General features: G+C 47.5%; 2 protein-coding genes across 18 annotated transcripts in view; one reads left to right on the plus strand and one right to left on the minus strand.

Annotated features, from left to right (window-relative positions):
• LOC144726760 (dedicator of cytokinesis protein 7-like) overlaps positions 1 to 19,477 on the plus strand; it is a 72,309-nt gene that overhangs the window by 7,310 nt on the left and 45,522 nt on the right. For 12 of the 17 annotated variants that reach the window (XR_013587334.1, XM_078605631.1, XM_078605632.1 and 9 more), the window contains 11 exons: positions 166 to 234; positions 402 to 534; positions 1,189 to 1,413; positions 2,458 to 2,543; positions 3,212 to 3,278; positions 3,949 to 4,098; positions 5,168 to 5,248; positions 5,587 to 5,752; positions 6,201 to 6,349; positions 7,282 to 7,375; positions 9,978 to 10,140. Coding sequence is in view for 16 of the 17 variants with exons in the window: in XM_078605631.1 (XP_078461757.1) it covers positions 166 to 234; positions 402 to 534; positions 1,189 to 1,413; positions 2,458 to 2,543; positions 3,212 to 3,278; positions 3,949 to 4,098; positions 5,168 to 5,248; positions 5,587 to 5,752; positions 6,201 to 6,349; positions 7,282 to 7,375; positions 9,978 to 10,140 (1,383 nt within the window). In the remaining variant the exon portion in view is untranslated. The remainder of the gene's footprint in view (positions 1 to 165; positions 235 to 401; positions 535 to 1,188; positions 1,414 to 2,457; positions 2,544 to 3,211; positions 3,279 to 3,948; positions 4,099 to 5,167; positions 5,249 to 5,586; positions 5,753 to 6,200; positions 6,350 to 7,281; positions 7,376 to 9,977; positions 10,141 to 19,477) is intronic. The other 5 variants (XM_078605644.1, XM_078605647.1, XM_078605646.1 and 2 more) reach the window with 1 other exon arrangement.
• On the minus strand, positions 15,328 to 19,193 carry LOC144726763 (angiopoietin-related protein 3-like). The gene is made up of 4 exons (XM_078605651.1): positions 18,435 to 19,193; positions 17,587 to 17,697; positions 16,620 to 16,737; positions 15,328 to 16,032 (listed from the first exon to the last, which is right to left on the minus strand). The coding sequence occupies exons 1-4, from the start codon at positions 18,930 to 18,932 to the stop codon at positions 16,022 to 16,024; spliced, it is 738 nt and encodes a 245-aa protein (XP_078461777.1). The 5' UTR covers positions 18,933 to 19,193; the 3' UTR covers positions 15,328 to 16,021.

Consider the following 19,477-nt stretch of genomic DNA (forward strand, 5'->3'; position numbering starts at 1 on the left):
TCCTGTCTTGATGAGCCACTGGAGTGACAAGCTCACCAACATATCATCGCCTGATAATGTGCTGACTGAGAAACAAAACCAACAAAAAAACCCAAACTACCCATTGTGCAAAGAAAAAAAGTGTTTTTATTATGAATTCTTTCATGCAAATGTTTTTTTTTTCAGGGAGGTGGACCCACAGGTGCGAGACTGTGTACGATCGTACACGGACAACTGGGCTATCGTCAACCGAAAGTACGCTGCTGCTATCTTGCAACGCACTCGGTTGCACAAAATGTATTTGCTTCTTGCTCTTTAACTTGGGATTTTATTTTCCCATCAGCTGTGAAGGACAGCACAGCCTTGGCAATAAGACGTGCGAGGTTACCATGATAACAAGAGACATCATCTCCTGTGCACAGGTACCACAAGCACGGCACGGGCTTCAACCCCAACCATGTGGAGCGGCAGAAGGAGCGGCAGAAGGGGCTGCCGAGGCAGGTGTTCGAGTCGGACGAAAACCAGAGTGACCGCAGCAGCATGCCGGATGAACCGGTGAGTGGGGGTCAGGGTTAGAGGTGGGTTCGCCATGTGCACTGATGTGGCGGCTGCCCTGTTTCAGGGAATTTACATTCCCGTGTTTGGCGCGAGTTATTCGTTGGATCATGCCATTGGAACGTTCTTTATTTGTATTTAAGGCGTTTTAGGTTGTTAGGCTCATCATCTTTTGTAGGGTCTGGTTATTCTGATGTACTTGGTTCAACATAGCAGAGTGTGTAATCGTAACTCTGTGGGTTTTTATTGGTTGTGGGTGGCATATATTAATCGGTGCGTATGACATGGACGTTGACAAAAAATATATAAAGCGTGCAAAGGAGCATGTAGAGGTGCATGATTGCGAATTACATTGAGAGACAGAAAGAGGAACACATAGATTAGAGAACATACGTAATTAGATGTAATATTCACTGTTAATAAAAGTAAGTGGGCTTATGCACATCACATCGCTAAAAGGGATGCCAGCCATTGATGGAGACTTAACGTCGGAGTGGCAGCCACAAGTGACCGTCAACTATGGAGACGGCGTTTTGTGTATTGGTGCTGGGTGGAATCATACATCGCAGGACCATGAGAGATGGTGGCAGCTGAGGGGAGGCCTCCAGTAGTGGATTGATTTTGCATAATAAAAATGATGACGATGCGTGGCAGCAGGAGGACACGCGGCGGTGCTCGGTGTCGGCCAACTCGCTGGAGGACACTCCGCGCGGGAGCTGGGCCTCCAGCATCTTCGACCTGAAGAACTCGCAGCCGGACTCGCGCCTGCCTGGGCTGCTGGAGCGCACGCCGCTCGACCAGCTCGACCGCGGCAACGGCGAGCTGCGCAAGGCCTCCCGCCAGCGCGAACTCTTCGTGCTCTACCCGGCCGCGGATGAGGTGAGGAGGCCGCACGCCCGAGAGCGCGTCCGCCGCGGAAATGGAGCGACGGATCGGTGCTTGCGCTTGGCCACATGGAATGCCTTTTGGAAGGCGCGTTAGTGGAGGCAGCCAGCGTGGAGGAACCGTGGAGGATTTTAGGGAAGCCAACGGGATTCTTGATGAAATTGTTGTGTAATTGTTTTATTTGATCTTTTGCTACATTTTATACAAACGGTGTTATCGGTGTAATGTTCGGAGATGATGTGGCCATTCATAACTATAGTAGAGCTCTTACAAAGCGGTGCATAATAGCTGTGTCTGCTAGATAATGATCCACGTAAATATATTTCACAACATTTCTTTTGAACTTCATGTTCATGAATAACGGTCTTATTTTTTTACTTTTCAGAGCTAGATTGTATTCAAACGAAAAACAAACAAATTAAATGCCATGATTTTTGTTCGTGTTGTCACTGATGATGGCACTGAAATCATCAACTCTTCACTTGAGAAACCAGTTTAATCAAAGGTGGCTACCTCGGTTCGAACACATGATCTCAGCAGTGCCGGCTCAGTGGTGTAACACCTGAGCCACCCGGCTGCCTAAGAGTAGAGCATCATGCAAAGGATTTCTCGCGAGATTGCTTTAATTAATGGCGACGTGGAGGGTATTGATGATTTTTACACGCTTTTATTTAAACTCACTCTGTTGTTGTCGTCGTTGTTGTCATTGTCGTATCCTCAAATTTTGTAACTCAATTTTAACCCACTTCCCAATATGGTATCGACTGCAAACTTGGTATACTTATGTCATACTGATGACAATACTATATTCTATCATTAATTAATTAATAATTAAACCATCTTTTTTACATGTTATGTTTCTGCATGGGTCTAATTGTCCACGCTCAAGTCACGCTGGCTGTAAATCACCACGGGCCCTTACGTTGTGGCAAGCCTCCGGGCCACTTCCTGGAGTCGTGGAGTTCTGCCATTACTCGTACGGTAGATTTCATTAAAGCGTGTTTTTAAAAAAAGTGTTTTTAAATATTACTTATTCAGGATGAGATCATGGAGAGGAGGACTGTGCCAGAGGTGCCCAAGGAACACTTTGGTCAGCGGCTGCTGGTCAAGTGTTTATCGCTCAAGTACGGCACATTTACACCGTCGCTTTCGGCCGCGTTTGCGAGTTTTTTCTTTCGAGCTGGTGTTGTATATCAAGCACCAAACCTTTGCTCGGTACTATTAACGGATGTGATAGATATTCATTTTCACGAAAATTGTGGTGTTGGTTTTTGTGTACTCTTGTTTCGTTTTGCACGTTTGTTCATTTGACCTTGGGTCTCCTTTTCAAAGTAACGATTTGCATCAATGTGCTCCCACCTGGTTATAAGTAAAGTTCAAATGTGATTTGTATGTTAGTTGTAGGGCGCCTCAGCGGCGAAATGTTTCTGCCTTGAACGGTAGACAAGAGGTCGTGGGTTTGTTCCCAAGCCTGACTTTTTGCATGTTCTCCTGTGGTCGTGTGGATTTTTTTCCAAGTCCTCCAGTTTTTCCCTCCACATTTAGAATCAACATGCGTTTATAGTATTTGGCTGCTATACATTTCCACGTGATAAGCCACTTCGTTGAGCTATTATTTGTGGCCAGGTCGCTACTGAAAAAGAGCTAAATAGCTCAGTGGGCCTTACCTGATAAAAACAAAAAAATATATTGTTGTATGCGTGCATGTGAATGTGTTATCTGGAGAGTCCGATTTCTGTTTTTGCTCAACATTTAAGCAAGATAACACGGAGAACACGTTACATTTGTGTAGGTTTGAGATCGAGATCGAGCCCGTGTTTGCGTCGCTGGCGCTGTACGACGTGAAAGAAAAGAAGAAGGCAAGTTCCAAATGCACTGAGCAGAGGCACCTCGTCACGACAGGCTGCCCGCCGCCTCGCGGTAGCGCCACAGAAGCTGCTGCTAGCACTGATTAGGAAGGCCCTTGAGCTGCACGGGGATGGAGTAAATCCAGCAGCCGCTAGAGGGAGCTGTCTACCAGTCTTCGCGATTCATCCTCCACCCCACCCAATTGTCAAAATTAATCGCCTCTTGTTATAGAAATAATAATTCCCCTTCTTTACCGCGGAGTTTATAACTGTGTGTACTGTTCTGTATCGTTGCTGCTGTCCATCTCATTTAAATAGTCTGTCTTGTATAAGGTGTCGTTCGCTCCAATGGAAGAAATGTAACATATCCGTATGAAGTAATTTGTATAACTTACAAACAATCGATTCTCAACTGCATGTATCATGAGTGTAAGAATACATTTTTGTATCAATTAATTGACCTATCACCACGTGTTTACTGCCCACTATGGAACTAATGTTTAGATTATTTGGCTGCTATAAAAGTCCACATGATAATCCACTTTGTTGAGCTATCATTTGTGGCCAGGTCGTTTAGAAAAAGAGCTACATAGCTCAGTGAGCCTTACCTGGTAAAATGAAAAATTGTTTATTTTAATAGTTTTTAGTAATGAGATGGCTGTACGCTCATCAATTTCCCCAGATCTCGGAGAACTTCTACTTTGACCTCAATACGGACCAGCTCAAGGCCATGCTGCGCCCACACGTGCCCAACACGTCCATCTCTTCACTGGCGCGCTCTGCCATCTTCTCCGTCACCTACCCGTCGCAGGACGTCTTCCTCGTCATTAAGGTGCCACGCGGGCCCCCGCGCTCTCCCCGACACCCGAGCAATCTCCGCGTTGCGTGCCGTCGAATGACTATGAGCTATTCGCCCTGCTGAATGTGCCCAGTCCAGTCAAATTGCGGAAGCTAAGGAGGTTTAATGCACCGGCATATTATGACTTTGAAAACCCCCTGCCCACCTCCTACGTATTTCACAAGTAGTGACTAATCCCATATCTGCATTTACCATAAATATGCTAAATTCCTCTTGATATGCAAATTCCTTTGTCAAGGCGCTCTTCCCCCTCCAACCCAGCTTACATATACGCTTCCAAGCCTGGTGGTGTTCATTCAGACACTGTCTTTCCGACAGACCTGTTCTTCACCTGAGGACGGCTGCTTGCGTTGTGGTCGAAACGTCGTGAGAATTATTTTATTATGTTTTATTTTTATTATTTTATTACTTCCCTTCTACGTGACTTTACCGAAAGAACCAAGAAGAAGGTTTAAGCCTGTTTGGTGTTTGGATGGGAGACTGCCACGGCTTAATAGGTGTTGTGGGCATGGGCTGCGATGTGGCCAGGAGATCACTGAACAGCGTTGGATTCTTGAATTCCATGTGCGCGGTGGTTTGAATTTGTAACCTCTCTTACGCATGTGTTTCCTCCGGATACCGCAATTTCCTTCCGCCCGCCCAGCATTCGTTAATGGTCAAACATCCCATTGTTGGATCCTCTTGACAAAACAGTCTGGAGATTGAGTGATGCTTTCCTGGGTAAATATTTAATAATAAAAAAGGCAGCGTTTGTCATTCCACTGCTTGATGAAGGGTTCCCCATTCCATGCCGATCATAGTTGGACGTTTGACCACATTTCACCGTGCCCGTCAGTGTGGTGAAGATGGTCGGAAATAGGATCGGTTGCTGGAGTGGCGACGCACGTGATTTAAACATTCATAGACTATGCGTCACAGACGAGTTTGCATAAATGTCTTGTATTTGTATGCAGTGCAATACAATTTTGATTTGTAAAATAAATAGTCAATGTAAAGCACAGTGTGTTTGTGTGCTGTGCACATGTGGTGTCCACCCATGCAGCTGGAGAAGGTCCTTCAGCAGGGAGACATTGGGGAGTGCGCAGACCCTTACATGGTGATGAAGGAGGCAGACACGGCCAAGGTGTGACTCCCGGCTCTCTCGCTGCCACCTCCCCGCCATGTCTATCCTCCCCTAACCAACCGTTCCTGCTGTTTGAGGATTTTTTTTAGACCGTTAACTGTGAGTGTGTGCATCTGGTTTTGTTAAGTGATTGTGAAAGTTGTTGATGATGCTATTCATTATGTATTTCACGTGTGCATTTGGGACCGGGATTCATACAGTTGCAGCTTGCAGAATTCTGTCCCCGCTGATTGGATCATTAGCTTTTCAGCCAGAGCGGGGCCCGGTACTGACGGAGGGCGTAACGTGAACGCTGAATCCATTGCTCTTCCGCTGATGCTGATGTTCTGCTGGAACAGAACAAGGAGAAGTTGGAAAAGTTGCGCTCTGGCGCCGAGTTATTCTGCCAGCGCCTGGGCAAGTACCGCATGCCGTTTGCGTGGACGGCCATCCACCTCATGAACATAGTGAACAGCGCCGGCAGCCTGGAGCGCGAAGCGGCTGACCCCGACAACCCCATCCTCGGTCAGCACCACCAGAAGGACCACTACCGCCACCAACAGCACCAACTATAACACTGTCACTACAGCCAACAACACCGCCATCCTTACCACTCCCACCGCAATCACTACCTCATCCACTACAACCAATGGCACCACGAACCCTACGAAAGCTACAACCATCGCCACCTCTCCTCTCCTACCACAGCCGATAATACCGCCGCCCTCATCACGACTATCTCCAGCACCACCTCTCCCACTTCAGCGACTGCGTCTACAACCAATACTACCACTATCTTCACTACTACAGCCAATACCACCACTACAACCTCTGACCACTTAAACTACATTCAATACCACTTGCACCACCACTCTTGCCACCACTATTGCAACTGCTCCCAACGCGTCCCCTGATTCCGGTTGCGCGCCATCTGCCGGTTTCTCCACATGGCCTCCCCTGCCTGCGTGTGCAGAGCGCAAGCTCTCCAGCTGGGCCGAGCGGCGCAACTCCAACACGTCGGGCAAGCGGTCCCTGGAGCGCGTGGCGAGCGGCGGCGACGAGCCGTGCAGCCTCGCCAATTTCCGCCCGGCCACCCTCACCGTCACCAACTTCTTCAAGCAGGTGCCGCCCCCCCTTCCTCCGGCCTGTGTTGATGTCAGCAGGTGGCGCCATTGACAACAGACTGCCCTGCAGTTGAAACGAGGGTGACCCTGTGAGAAAAACACGCTCAGGAATCCTGTTGCTTGTTCACATTACAAGCACGGGGGGACCTACCCCAATTCCACCTTTGAACATACAGGGCGGTGATAAGAGCAAGGGCTCGGTTTGTGTTCTATGGTGATCCTCGGTCGGCTGAGCTTCAAATGAGTACCTGGTGTGGTGTGTAAACATCGCCAATGGGTAGACAAAGGCTGCCGGCCATGTTGCTGGCCACTACCAGCAACATGCCGGCCTTCAAAGGTGCTCGCTAACCGCACTTGCCCCAACAGTCTGTTAAAGCTATACGGGGGGTCTTTGTCTTCATGAGGATTAATCTTATGTTAATGTTATATACCTAACAAACCTAGAATTTGTGTCCTGGGCTGCCCAACACAAGTTTGATGTTTTGTTAATAGCAATAAGGGCTTTAATGTGCCTGTCAAGCCTTAGCACTCGAATGATGTCACTGCTCTGAAGTTTTAAAATTAATGTGAGTGTGGTAACAGTGATATCACAAATGAATTCATCTTCATACAAGTTTTGAATACCTGGGATACAGAGCTATGAGGTAAGAGCCAGGTGTATTGTTTACGTTGAACGATCAAGGGTTGGGTGAAGTTTGACTTCTTCATATCATAGCAGATTCCATAGCGTTAGGCACATTTACATTTTGTTTCCATAATCTAAAAATTGTCAATGTGGGATTGGTAAGGATTCGTTTTATGTATGTATTCTGAACTTTTTTCGTACCGTACCTAGACAACACTGCTAATCGAAAGTGCGTGGGGGAGAGGGCATCACATATGAGCTGAGGACCACGTCCCTGACCCTGGTTGTGGTCGCGTGCGACACAGGAGGGAGACCGGCTGAGCGACGAAGACCTCTTCAAGTTCCTGGCTGACATGAGGAGGCCGTCGTCCGTGCTGCGCCGCCTGCGGCCCATCACAGGTGTGCCGGTGCCCACCCAGGTGGTGTTCATCCCACCGCCTGAAAATGCCCGCTCGGTGTGATTCAAATTCAGGGGGGTGTACAGACTCATGTGCCTGTCGGTGTATGTGTTACAAGATTAGGATGTCCATCTGGGGGGTGTACCAACTCAGGCGTGCCTGCTGGTGACATACTTGCCAAGCCTGCCGATTTAAGCAGGAGGCTGCCACATTTTAAACACATTTACCATTGAACCGATTGCCAAAGCTGATCATATTGTTTGGTTCTTTCGGTAAAGTCACATAGGTAGGAGCTCCTACGACAGCAGTCCTCCTGCTGTGTTTGTTTCACACCTGATGACGGTTGCTTGTGTTGCGATCAAAACGTCGTGATCTATTATTTTTGCTACCTACGTGACTTTACCGAAAGAACCAAAGAGTATGGATTCCTGCAGTCACGAAAGCTTCAAATCAAGACTGATCATATTGCTTCATAACACATTTGGGAGGAAATAAATATGAATGCAATTTTTACTTACAAAATTGGCCTGCCGTAAAATGATATCAAAACCTGCAACCTATTTCTTCAAACGGTAGGGTTGAAAAGATTGCAACGGGGATGTTCAAACCTAGAGATGCCCAGCAGGAGAGGATGCGATCCAACCTTGGGATACCCGCCTGGGGGTGCTTATGGACCTGGGTGAGCCGGCCAGCCAGTGGTAGCGTGTGCTAGCCCAGGTGGGTCTGCATCCTGCTGTTGGGGCACCGCGGTGGCGAGATGTTATTTGCCTCGCCTGGTATGCAGGAGGTCGTGGGTTCGATCCCGACCCTGACGCCTGTATATTTTGCATGTTTTCCCCATGGTAGGGTGGATTTTTCTCCAAGTCCTCCAGTTTTTCCCTCCACATTTCTAAACATGCTTTGAGAGTATTTGGCTGCTATAAATTTCCGCGTGATAAGCCACTTCGTTGAGCTGTCATTTGTGGCCAGGTCGCTTCTGAAAAAGTGATATATAACTCAGTGGGCCTTACCTGGTAAAATTAAAATATCGATTTAAAGCTTTCGTGACTGCAGGGATTCATCTTCTTGGTTCTTTCGGTAAAGTCACGTAGAAGGGAAATAATAAAATAATAAAAATAAAACATTCCGACAGACCTGTTCTTCACCTGAGGACGGCTGCTTGCGTTGTGGCCGAAACGTCGTGAGAATTATTTTATTATGTTTTATTTTTATTATTTTATTATTTCCCTTCTACGTGACTTTGCCGAAAGAACCAAGAAGAATGATAAAAGTAGTTTAGTTTGTAGTAGGGGTGGTGGAGTGCCATGTTTTTTGCTGGGCTGTATTTACCTTGACCGAGAGCGTGCAGAGGACTTTGGTCTTCCACGTGGCCTGTTCCTTGTTAGCTTAATTGCCCTGCGGCACTCATGCATTTATATTGCAGCTCTCTTGGTCGCCAGATGCTTGTAAAAGCCTATCTTGTGAAAATCTCCATTGTTTGCCTGCTTGCAATTCAAAGTGATGTGTTTTACAATGCAGTGTATTTGTTTTCAAAGCAGAGACTGTTGATTAAGGATTGGTTTCGAAATGTGCTCATTTATGGCACATTTGTTCTCAGCGATTTTAGGTGGATCCCCCCCCCGCCCACGAAAACATTTGTGGGAAATTCCCTTATTGCATGAGTAACTCCATGTAAAACGAAACCACAGATCAGGTAGTGGGGGCGCGGTGCTTCAAGGGTTATGGCACTGAGCTGGCAACATCGATGTCCTGGGTTAGAGTCCAGGCTTTCGTCTGTAATTCAACCGGGCTCTCAAATGCAGCAAGCTGAAATTTTCTCTGCTTATTCCCCAAAGATTGCCTGTGATAAAACATCCAAATAGGAAAGGAAGTGCAATTAAAGCAATGAGCGTGTGTCAACTGAATTGTCGGATCATGGCTTTCAGACAACCAATTCACTCCCTATTGCAGCCGATCTCATCAGATCTTAGAAGCTTAGCATCATTTAACCTGTTTAGGACTTGGATATGGAGACTGCCCGGTGATACCAGATGCTGTAGGCTTGGACTGCAGGTTGGCCAGAAGATGGTAGTTCAGAATTTGATTCTTGAATCCATCTGTTCAGTTACTTGGGTGTGTTACTCCCTCATTTCCTCTGGATACACCACTTTCCACCCACATGCCAAACAATCATTGACAGATTTGGTTAAACATTTCAATGCAGAACCTCAATGAATACGTCTTTGGACTCGGTGATGCTTTCCTGGGTAAATAATAATGTACATGTCTTTTTTCAATCCACTGCTGGATGAAGGCATCCCTATGCTATTTCAGTTATAAGGGTTGATTCACCATAAATTAGCAAGCTGATTGGTGCAGGTCGATAATGGAGGAACCCTGAGACCAGTTCAAATATCGATCACCACTGCCAGTAGCCGGGGCCGGTAATCAAACAGATTGGTATGTCGATCGCACATTGTGTGAACCGTTGTGCCACTGCTCCCCCCCTGGGTACGTTATGTATCTAATATGTAATATTTCCTGGCTAAACTAATGTCCGTATTATTGTCGTTATTGCGTGCACTCACACGCTCATATGTGTATGTGTGTGCTCGCTCGTACAGCCCAGCTGAAGATCGACATCTCTCCATCGCCGGAGAACGCCCCGTACTGCCTGACTCCCGAGCTGCTGCAGGTGAAGCCGTACCCCGACATCCGCGTGAGGCCCACACGCGAGATCCTGGAGTTCCCGGCGCGGGAAGTCTACGACCCCTACACAAGCTACAGGTGGGGCTGAGCTCCCCCTAATCCCTGCCCTCCCAGTGTCCTTGCTGCTGGTCTCTGTCCCAGCTTCTAAATTCCTGATCCCCTCCCTCCCACTGCGCATCTCTAACTCCTATTTTATTCCTGCTCCCTGCTCTTGCTCTCTGTCCTAGCTATACCCACTCCTTGATCCCCTCCCTCCCACTGCTTTCCCGCAACTCCTCCCCACTTTCTACGAACCGCTCTTTGCACATTGTTCCATCCTCCTGCCCTGTTGTTCTGTTCTCTGCCACCTCGTTACTGCTCCCCGCTCCGTGTTCCCTTCCCCCTGCTTCTTGTCTTGGCTACCTGCTCCTCTGATGGCTGCCCCCTTGCTCCCCTGATCACTGCTTCCCCCATCCTCTGTGCTCTGCTGGCAAACACAGAGGGCAGCCCGTGGCTGTGTTGAGAGAGTGCTTGTTGCCGCTGCCAACACTGGGGGGAGCATTGCGTGGTCGGAACTCCTCGCGGTGGGTGAGCCTTGAGTGTGGCAACGTTTGAGGGTGACGAAATTTACGTAATTGACGTAATTGAAAGGTAATCTCAGCCAGTAAATTACCGTGTTCCATCGTTGTTGTCTCAGCGCTCTACCAGCTGCTGCGGTGCTTTTGTTTGTTCAGGGTTGAAGGCTTGGTCAAGTCCGAATGAACGATGTTGAGAGCAAGAAAGAGCATTTTATGAGCAGGCTTTTAAAATCAACAAGTCATAAGCATTTTGAGCTAGGTTTTTTAAAGCAGGGTCAAAGCTACGGTGATATTCCTGGTAGTGGTGTAAGAATTCAGCCACCACCCATCACTGCCTGATGATTCATTGTACAGGGTGGTCCAGATGTAATTGACCCCTAACATTTTTTCCTTTGGATATTCATTTCTGTTTTAAATTATCCTTACTTTAAAAATATTACGTTTTAGAGAATTAAATGGAGGTCACAAGACATCTGGATCACCCTGTACAGTATTTCTGCAATTTAGCTCCTTGATTTGATTAAGGAATTGTTTTTTTTTACCTTCTCGTTTGTAAAGTTTCTCAATCTTCTTGTCTGTCTCGTTTGCTCATTATTGCTCACTGGCCTAAATATAACGATTACTTATAATTTGGACAATGATTCTCATGAATCAGAACAACATTGGTTCTTACACACGCAAGTCAACACACGCTGGCATCGTGAGCGTGAACTAATGAATCGATGATACACGCTCGTCACACTCCTAAATCTTGGCCTGAGAGTCGCGCTTTGTTTTAGGCGAGCCGAGAAGGGTGCAAGTGAGTGAGCGCGAGTGAGCGAAGGAGGGAGGGAAGAGAGGGAGCTGGCTCCCGGGAAGAGCTCGTGTGTCGCTCTGCCATGTGGGTGTGTGGGTGTGTGAGGGGGCGGGCTCTCGTCCGTGGGGAGCACCCACTCCACTTTCATCGTGCAAAAAAAAAGTCTACGTCCAAGAATCTGGGTGAAAGTTGAAAGCCGTTGCCGGGCTGTGTGGGTTTGCACGTAGAGAGAGAAAGGCACGTGCATGCCCTTCTGCGCGCGGGGTTTCTTGAGTAGATTCCAGCGCACGTGGTTGACGTGGCTGGCCCCCCCCTGCCCTGCTCGCCTGCCCATAATAGTTGAACGCACGCCATGTGTCCGTTCGCTCAATACCCCCTAACCCAACTGGAGTGCCTTACTAAAGCCGAGTTTGACATTTCATGTGTGAATTGTGCAAAGTGGAGAGTGCTGTCTGAATGCCGTGCATTCTTCTTCTTTGGTCTGTAATGTGAATAAGAGGTGTGCAACAATTCACACAAAGATTAGATGAATTGTCACAATGTTTGGTATTTGATTCAATTATTGATTATCTTTGACCCCTTTTATCATCTAATTTCTATTGAAAAAATGTCTGTGTTAGCTCATCCCATTCACCTAAAACCTACCATTGGCAGAGCATTTTCGTAATACTTTAAATAACAGATTATTGCATGCATATATATATATTTTTGTACATTTTGAGAATACAAACACAATATGACTTGCATTCGTTTACGTACATAATACATAATCAGTTCTTTTTCGCATGATTCTATGCTTGTATTAAGTGTATGAATCAGTTTTAATCAGTGAATCGATGCATGGTTAATAGAGTTTGCATGAAGCATTGACTGCGCTGCTCACAGTGGTACTACTGTTTATCCAGTATCGGCAATATGATGATGATGGCCGGTCTATAGCCCTGATGAGGTCCTGCCACAGTACACGGCTCCTCCGGGAGCGATAGACCAACAGATGTTAAGTTTACTACATCATGACTCATTTAAGGTAACTGCTCGTAGAGGTGGAACGATGGATGCATCAATTCGCCGATTGGTATAATTGTTTTAAGCTCACAATAGTGGCACTAAATCACGTGTGTGACAATGTTTCTCTATTTATGTCCTTGCGTCCACATTGAGCTCATGAAGGCTGTACCTCTTAGGTTATGACTGGAGAGCCTTGAATGCAAGCTTTGAATCGGTAATGGATAATGCCTGCTCGTTCCATATTTGTCCAAAGGGCTTCTCTCTGTATTGTCATCTCTGCCCGTGTCCCATTGATGAGTTCACTTAATCCATTGATAGTTATGGAAGAGAGGCACAAGTTGTGCTGAGCCTTTGGCGCACAGCAAGCGTTAATGTATTTTTTTCGATACATCTTGATCTTATTTCAAAGTCTTGAAACGCACAGAAAAAAGTTGACGTCGTTAAAGTCCGCCCAGCTTATGGCGCATTCCAGTGCGCTCGATTAGAAAAGTGCTCGGAGCAATGTGGGTGAAAAGTTACGTTACATTGAATTGCACAAAAGCTTTCCACTGAAGAGAGCAAACAGCCTCGATGTGTTCTCTGCGGAAGTTGTAAGGACGCCTCTGCGGGGGTGGGGTGTCAGTAATGGAGAGAGAGAGAGAAAAAAACTGGGTGAAAAGTCAAAGCCATCAGGTGTCCATGGGAATGCCATTGAGGCTTCAACACAAATGTCCCCCACGGAGTTTATGCGTTTGCAGCCAAGGTGTTGCTTTGGGATCATGTTTTTGTTTGCAATTTATGGTGAATGTGCAACTTTTAATCGATCTGGTGCCGTGATGTGTGGTGGCGGGATATAAACCGCAAAGTGGAGAAAAAAAAAGCATAATTTAGATTAGTCATTCAGGCCCGCTTGAGTCCCAGTGTAGAATCAACCCGGTGGCAGCTTCCATCAGATGGTGCTGAAAACTGGAAAGTAGGTGAAAGTTGACACTGGGATGAGGAGGCGTGCGCAAGCGTGCAGCCTGTATTGTTGGGAGTTGTGAATTGATCACCAAGTTGTTTTTTGCACAAGCAGCTGCCAGGATATGCATGCTTAATGAGGTGGATAGAATTTGGCCGTCAAAGAATGGCTTACGCTCGCAAAGAGCTGCAGCGATTGGGGGGGAGGAAAAGTTTAACAAGGCTCTTGGCCATTTCTTATGCCCGCATTTGCTTGTCGAATCGTGACCCTGAGAAATTGTAAAATTGCGCCCCTGTTGTAAAACGTGGTAAATCATCTGCATCCAGAAACAGAAGGGGCTTGACTAAGGCGGAGATTTTATTATTATTTGCACACTCAAAGGTTACGCGTTAAGTGGTCTCTCAAACCACTGTGTGTGAAAAAAAATGTGGCGGTATCTGGAACAAGTTGAGGTTCTTCGGTCACATGGAGCGTTGCAGGAGATAGCACCTGCTGCGTCAGCACGGCCATTCGTGTCCCTCGTGTGTCACCGCTTGTGGCCCTTCCACCCCCCCCATGAAGAAAGCGGCTTAGGAGAAGAGAAAAAAAAGTGGGTCAGAGGTAACGCTGCAGCCTGTGAAAGACGACGACTTACATTGGCGTCATCACGTTGTCTTCCTCTCCACATACTTCTCGCATTTGCGTCGAGATTCCAAAAATGTGTTTGCCGGCTGAGGCTGACATGGGGGGTGACGTTTGTCATCGCCGTTGTGTAATCCCAGATGGTCAAACCACAGCCTTTACTGCTTCCCCACTTTCCGTGGCATATTGACAACATTGAATGAGTCATTTAATTGGCTGAAGCAGAACCACTGTAATTCTCTTCTCGTATACCACACTGTAAACGCTAGCCAGACATGGTAGCACACGCCTGTTATCCAAAGCTTGGGGGGAAAGGGTTGATGGATCATGTAGATTTCTTGAAACGCTTAAATCCGCTTCAGCTGTGAGCTGATTCATCTGTGCGGACCTTTGAGTTGCTATACTCTCATACATGTGAGTTTTCAACTTATATTCTTTGTTTCCTTACCATATCTAAAACGCGTATTAGTAGAATTGGCCAAAACATCCCAATGCAGGATCCTCATGAAAACAGTGTTGAGGCTTGGTAAGGTTTCCAAGGTTAAATAATGAAGTTATGGATAGTGAGTGGCAGGGTGCTACAGTGGTTTGGTAACACCCTGTGCCTCAGCAAGAAGCGCCTGTGTGGAATTCCCAATTTGGGCACCATACTGTGTGGAGTTTGTGTGTTCTCCCCCTGTTCTGCATTGGTTTCCCCTGTGTCCTCCAGTTTCCTGCCATAGGTAAAAAAATAAAGCTTGCAATTTAACTGGTATTGGCCAAACATCTTAAAAAGTTATCTGCGAATTATTCAATTTGGATTACACATGGCAGCATCGGCCCTGACTGTGGCAGCTTGGCAGGTCCGTTCAGAACAAGAGTCGTGAGGCTTTGTTCGGTAATCCAGTATAATAAATAATAATAATTGGAATTAACTTAAGAGTTCTAATGGATTTAACTGGGTCAAAACAGAAGCAGTGTTTCTACTGGCACTCAGTGTTGATGATGCTGATAAATCTTAACAGTTCAAATGTAATGATGTATCACTTTTAAAATCAATTCTGACTCGTGATATCTACGTTGAATCGTGTATGTGAGAACTGACTTCTTTGTTTCATGTTGGTGTAAGTTGTATGTGATTAGTTCACGTGACTAATGACGCCACGGAAGGGGGCTGCGTTGTACCACACTAATCATTGACTCTTGAATCAAATCGGGACCTCAAATTGTGACAACTCGTCAAGTTGATAGGAAGCGGATTGTTACAGGCCTCGCATAAATGAAAGTTGAATGACAATTGTAGTACTTAAACAAATATATCGGTGTACTGTACTTCCAATTACAAAACCCAGTGGAAGAATGAATGTATATGTAACCATCCTTTATTGATGATAACACCATCTATTTGAAAAAATATCACATTTAAACACAGAAAGTTTACATTTTTGTGTGTATGCTTTTTATATATATAAAAAAATCACGATAAGCATAAAACATGTATGTACATTACACAAAATGAAAAAAAAAATCCTAATACACACATTCAAAGCTGTCACTTGTCAAAAATAGGATTTCTGGTTATCAGGTTATTAAAACACTATGAACACAACGAAGGGCAATCAGTTGTTCCTCAAAGTGGTCATTGGATAAAATAAGTTAAGCTCAGAGTAACAGCAGGGAGAGCGTGCCGCTACGATATGACATACATTTGCAGCTTTTAATTTACACAAAAGAGAATCCACGTAAGCTTCTCCATCACAGGGTAAATATATGTTTCGTGCGTACGTTTGAAAAAGCTCCCCGGCCACAGTGCTGTGCGTGCATTTTTGTCGTCGTTGTAAAAGTCATCGTAGTCATTGCAGACAAGCGGCGGTGTCGCTTTGTGGCCGGACCCATGGGTAGGGGTGGTGGCTGCTGGGGCCGTCGCACGGTCGAGTTAGTAAGCTGCCTCGGCAATGATGCACCGTCGCCGAGCGCCCGAAGCTGGCACAGCGGCAGATGACGGCGAGCGTGAATTGGTCTGCCAGACGTTCCGGCGGGCCTCCTCGTGCGTCTCCGCTATGGAACAGCTGTTGGACAGAAACATCGTTTTTAGTGAGAATAAGAACGACAGCAGCAGTAGACATGGTGGCACAGTGCCACGTGTGTGCTGCAGCTGAGCTGGTGGCTGCTCAAACCATTTGCCTAGAAACCACCTGGAGTCACTTCCGTAGTGCCGTGTGTGCGGCTGGATGGATTTGCAGTGGGTAGTGAGTGGTGAGCGTACTTCTGCAGTGAGGGTGTGTGATTAGTGGTTGGTGAGTGTAGTGCAGGAGTGGGAGTGTGTGGTCGATGAGCGTCGTGCTGCGGTGAGGGTGTAGTTATGGTTGTGAGTTGTTGGCAAGCATCCTTATGTGGGATGTGCTGAACCGACCTGGCTGGATAGTAGGTATGTAACAATTAATCAATTGAAATGAATTACTTACACAACCTTTTAGCCTAATTAAATTCCAACAATTGAGCAGGACAAGCAATACAGAACATGTGGGAATTTAGTTCGTAGCATCGTTGGGGTAAGTCGGCCGAGTCGTCAATACACGCTCACTGGACCGGACCAGGTCTCCGCAGATCTTTGTGCGGCATGTCTGAGCGGGTGGTGTTGGTCTAGGGTACTCACCGGTGCTGTCGTTCTCGGCCACCGCAACCTCGCCGCTCGTTCTTGGGTAGTACCGCCGGGCTATCCTCTCCCGGGAGCCCCTCCGGAATTTGTTCACTCGTGCCTTGGTGGCCTCGACCTGGAAAACAAAGGTTGACACTTTCAGTCGCCGTGCAAAGGAGAACACGGTGAACGGGTACTGTGATCCACGGTCATTGCTGCCGTCAAAACATGAGTGTAGGTGGTGCCGTCAATCCCTTCAGTTAACGCCTGAAAACTGTCGCGGCCTCCCTGTGTGGCCCTTATTAGGGGTCTAGTGGGTTGTGACGATGCATAGCTTCGACAACTATCAAATCTTTAGCTCACATTGTTACGTGCATCAAATCGGATAGGCAAGAACCAGTGTGTGTGTTTTTCAATTTGTGTGCAATGAGTTCTCACGACCCTTCTTTCTACCTGCTGGAGGCTGCACCATTCATGCAGCAGTGCAGCAACAACAACAAACGTTAATGATTCATGATCCTGAATTGTGGCAATCCATTTACATGGGGAGGTGAATTGCCCACAGCGTTTTTTGCAGTGTAAAATCTCACCATTTTTAGTCGATTGTTTGAACTGTACGTGGTTAGTACAGTTCAAACAATCGTGGAGCTTGACGATGTTAGAGGCAGGGTGAGTGAGAGAAGGGGGTCTATATTCTTGGTTATTTCGGTAAAGTCACGTAGAAGGGAAATCATAAAAGTATCACGTTTCGACTGCAACACAAGCAATCATCGTGATAATTAATTTTATTGTTTTAGGTTTATTTTTATTCTTTTATTATTTTCCTTTTACGTGACTTTACCGAAAGAACCAAGAATATGAATCCCTGCAATCACGAAAGCTCAAAAGAGAGGGATCTGTTAAGGCTATTATAATAGTGGGGGGGGGGGTTCTTTGTCTTTGAGGTGCACGTGACCCCCTCCGGCAGACCACGTGTGTTCATTACCTTCTCCTCCAGGCCCTGAATCTTCATCGACTGCTGCTGCAGCCTCTCGTTTTGGTCCGACACTGTCTGCAGCAGGTTCGAGATGTTTTTGTTCTGCCCGTCAAAAAACGACTGCAAAAAAAGCGACAGTGATGGAGAGAGGGTTAGCTCACGGACGGACGTGCACATGGCAAACACGGCACACGGGGCAGCGTAACGCATCAAGCATTGTAATCGTAAATAGTTTTACCACCCTCTGATATAATCTGGACAGTGATAATGGTTCTTTGTCCGTGTTTATGAGATGGTGTTCCGGGCTTGCGTCGGTGCTGCGATGCACACGGCCAATATCCTGCACTAACGGTCCCGTCGCACTCTCGACATGGTGGTCCAGATGTCTTGTGACCCCCCCCCCCCCCAATTAATTAACCCTTAACATTTGTTTTCCATTGCATATTAACTTCTCAATACATCTGGCGCACCCTGTACGAGAGGCCAGCGAGGCTGAGAAGATTGGCACGTGTGGTTTCCACGCGGTTTATTTGCGGTCACCACACAGAACGGGGTTGGTATGAAACTCCAATGATTCTGAAAGTCACGGTGCCACCTGTAGCTGCCCTCATGAAGTGAGATGTAAAACTGAGAACTCACTCCCGTGTGTTTGTTTTGCCCAAGAAAGGGTGAAAAAAACATGTTCCCTTCCGCCAGTTGTTTAAATGTTCCACCACAGGGGCACGCGCGCGCCTGTGTTTTAAATCTTACTGCAAATCAAACAACTTCGACCCAACCGAGCAAGAAAATAACCCCTTTATCGAACCAGTGAGGCCACCACCCAGTCGGGTTATGGGTGGTGGTGGTGGAGGTCTCACCTTGATGACAGCGAGGTCGCTGGATTGCAGCTCTCCGCTGCGGTTCACCAGCCGAGCCTCCAGCTCGTGCACCTTCTTCTTGAGCACCAGCTCCTCCTCGGACAGCCACTCGACGCGGTGCCCCAGCTTGGCCGACTCCACCCGCAGCTCCATGTTGCTGCTCTCGAGCTCGGCCGTCTTCTCCTTGAGCTTCTGCTCGGCCTCCTTGAGCTGCGTCGTCTCCTGCTCCAGGCGGGTGTAGGCTGAGCCCTGCGCCTGGATCTTCTGGAAGGCGTCGTTGACCTGCACCGTGAGCCTGTCCACGTAGTGCTTGAAGGTGCTGCCCAGCTGCAGCAGCCCGTACGACACGAGGTTGACCTCGTCCTGCAGGGCGTAGCGCGCCTTGCGAGAGCGCTGAGCGTGCGGATCGCTCTGACGGTGGTTGGGAGCCGGGCTGCACTGCCCGGCAATTATCAGCAGCAGCAGCAGCGACAGCATTAACGTCGCGGGCGACTTCATGGCGCGTGGCCGAGGAAACAAACGTTCTGCACGCTCGGAGTGACTCGCTAACTCTGCCAAATCCCGCCGACTTGGCAGTGACTAAAACTGCCCGGCGTTAAACCGCACGGCGGGTTGAATGCAGCCGAGCCTACAAGTGTCAGGGGATGAGAATTTGCTCTGCGATGGTTTTGCTCGCAAGAAGAGAACTGCGCCTTCTCTGATGAACACGTTCCCCCTCTCCACACAGCCTCTGTCCTGCCCAGAGATTAACTGAGACGGTGGTTGCGGCGCATTGCTTTATATCCACTCCCAGGGCTCGGGGCGGATCACAGGGAGGGGTGGCTGGGGAGGAGACTCCGTGATTGCAGTGGGGGGAGGTGCCTGGGGCCCGTGGCAGTGTGGGTGTTTACCAGCACACGACGACACTGCCTTGGGGTTGCTCAAGCATGCACCGCGATTACTTTAGCAACTAAACGTGCTACATTATTTATTTTCCATTTTAGGAGCTGTCATTGGCCATCTCGTTTTTGACCCGTGTTAATTTGCACTTTGCTTTGCTCTCT

Source organism: Lampetra planeri, chromosome 24 (genome assembly GCF_965212315.1).
Source record: "Lampetra planeri chromosome 24, kcLamPlan1.2.h2, whole genome shotgun sequence".
Classification (NCBI taxonomy): Eukaryota; Metazoa; Chordata; class Hyperoartia; order Petromyzontiformes; family Petromyzontidae; genus Lampetra; species Lampetra planeri.

Coding starts and splice junctions, on each gene's coding strand:
- LOC144726763 (XM_078605651.1), bottom strand. CDS start 18,932: ATGAAGTCGCCCGCGACGTTAATGCTGTCGCTGCTGCTGCTGCTGATA. Junction 17,698..18,434: donor GCGACCTCGCTGTCATCAAG/GTGAGACCTCCA, acceptor CTTTTTTTGCAG/TCGTTTTTTGACGGGCAGAA. Junction 16,738..17,586: donor TTCAGGGCCTGGAGGAGAAG/GTAATGAACACA, acceptor TTTGTTTTCCAG/GTCGAGGCCACCAAGGCACG.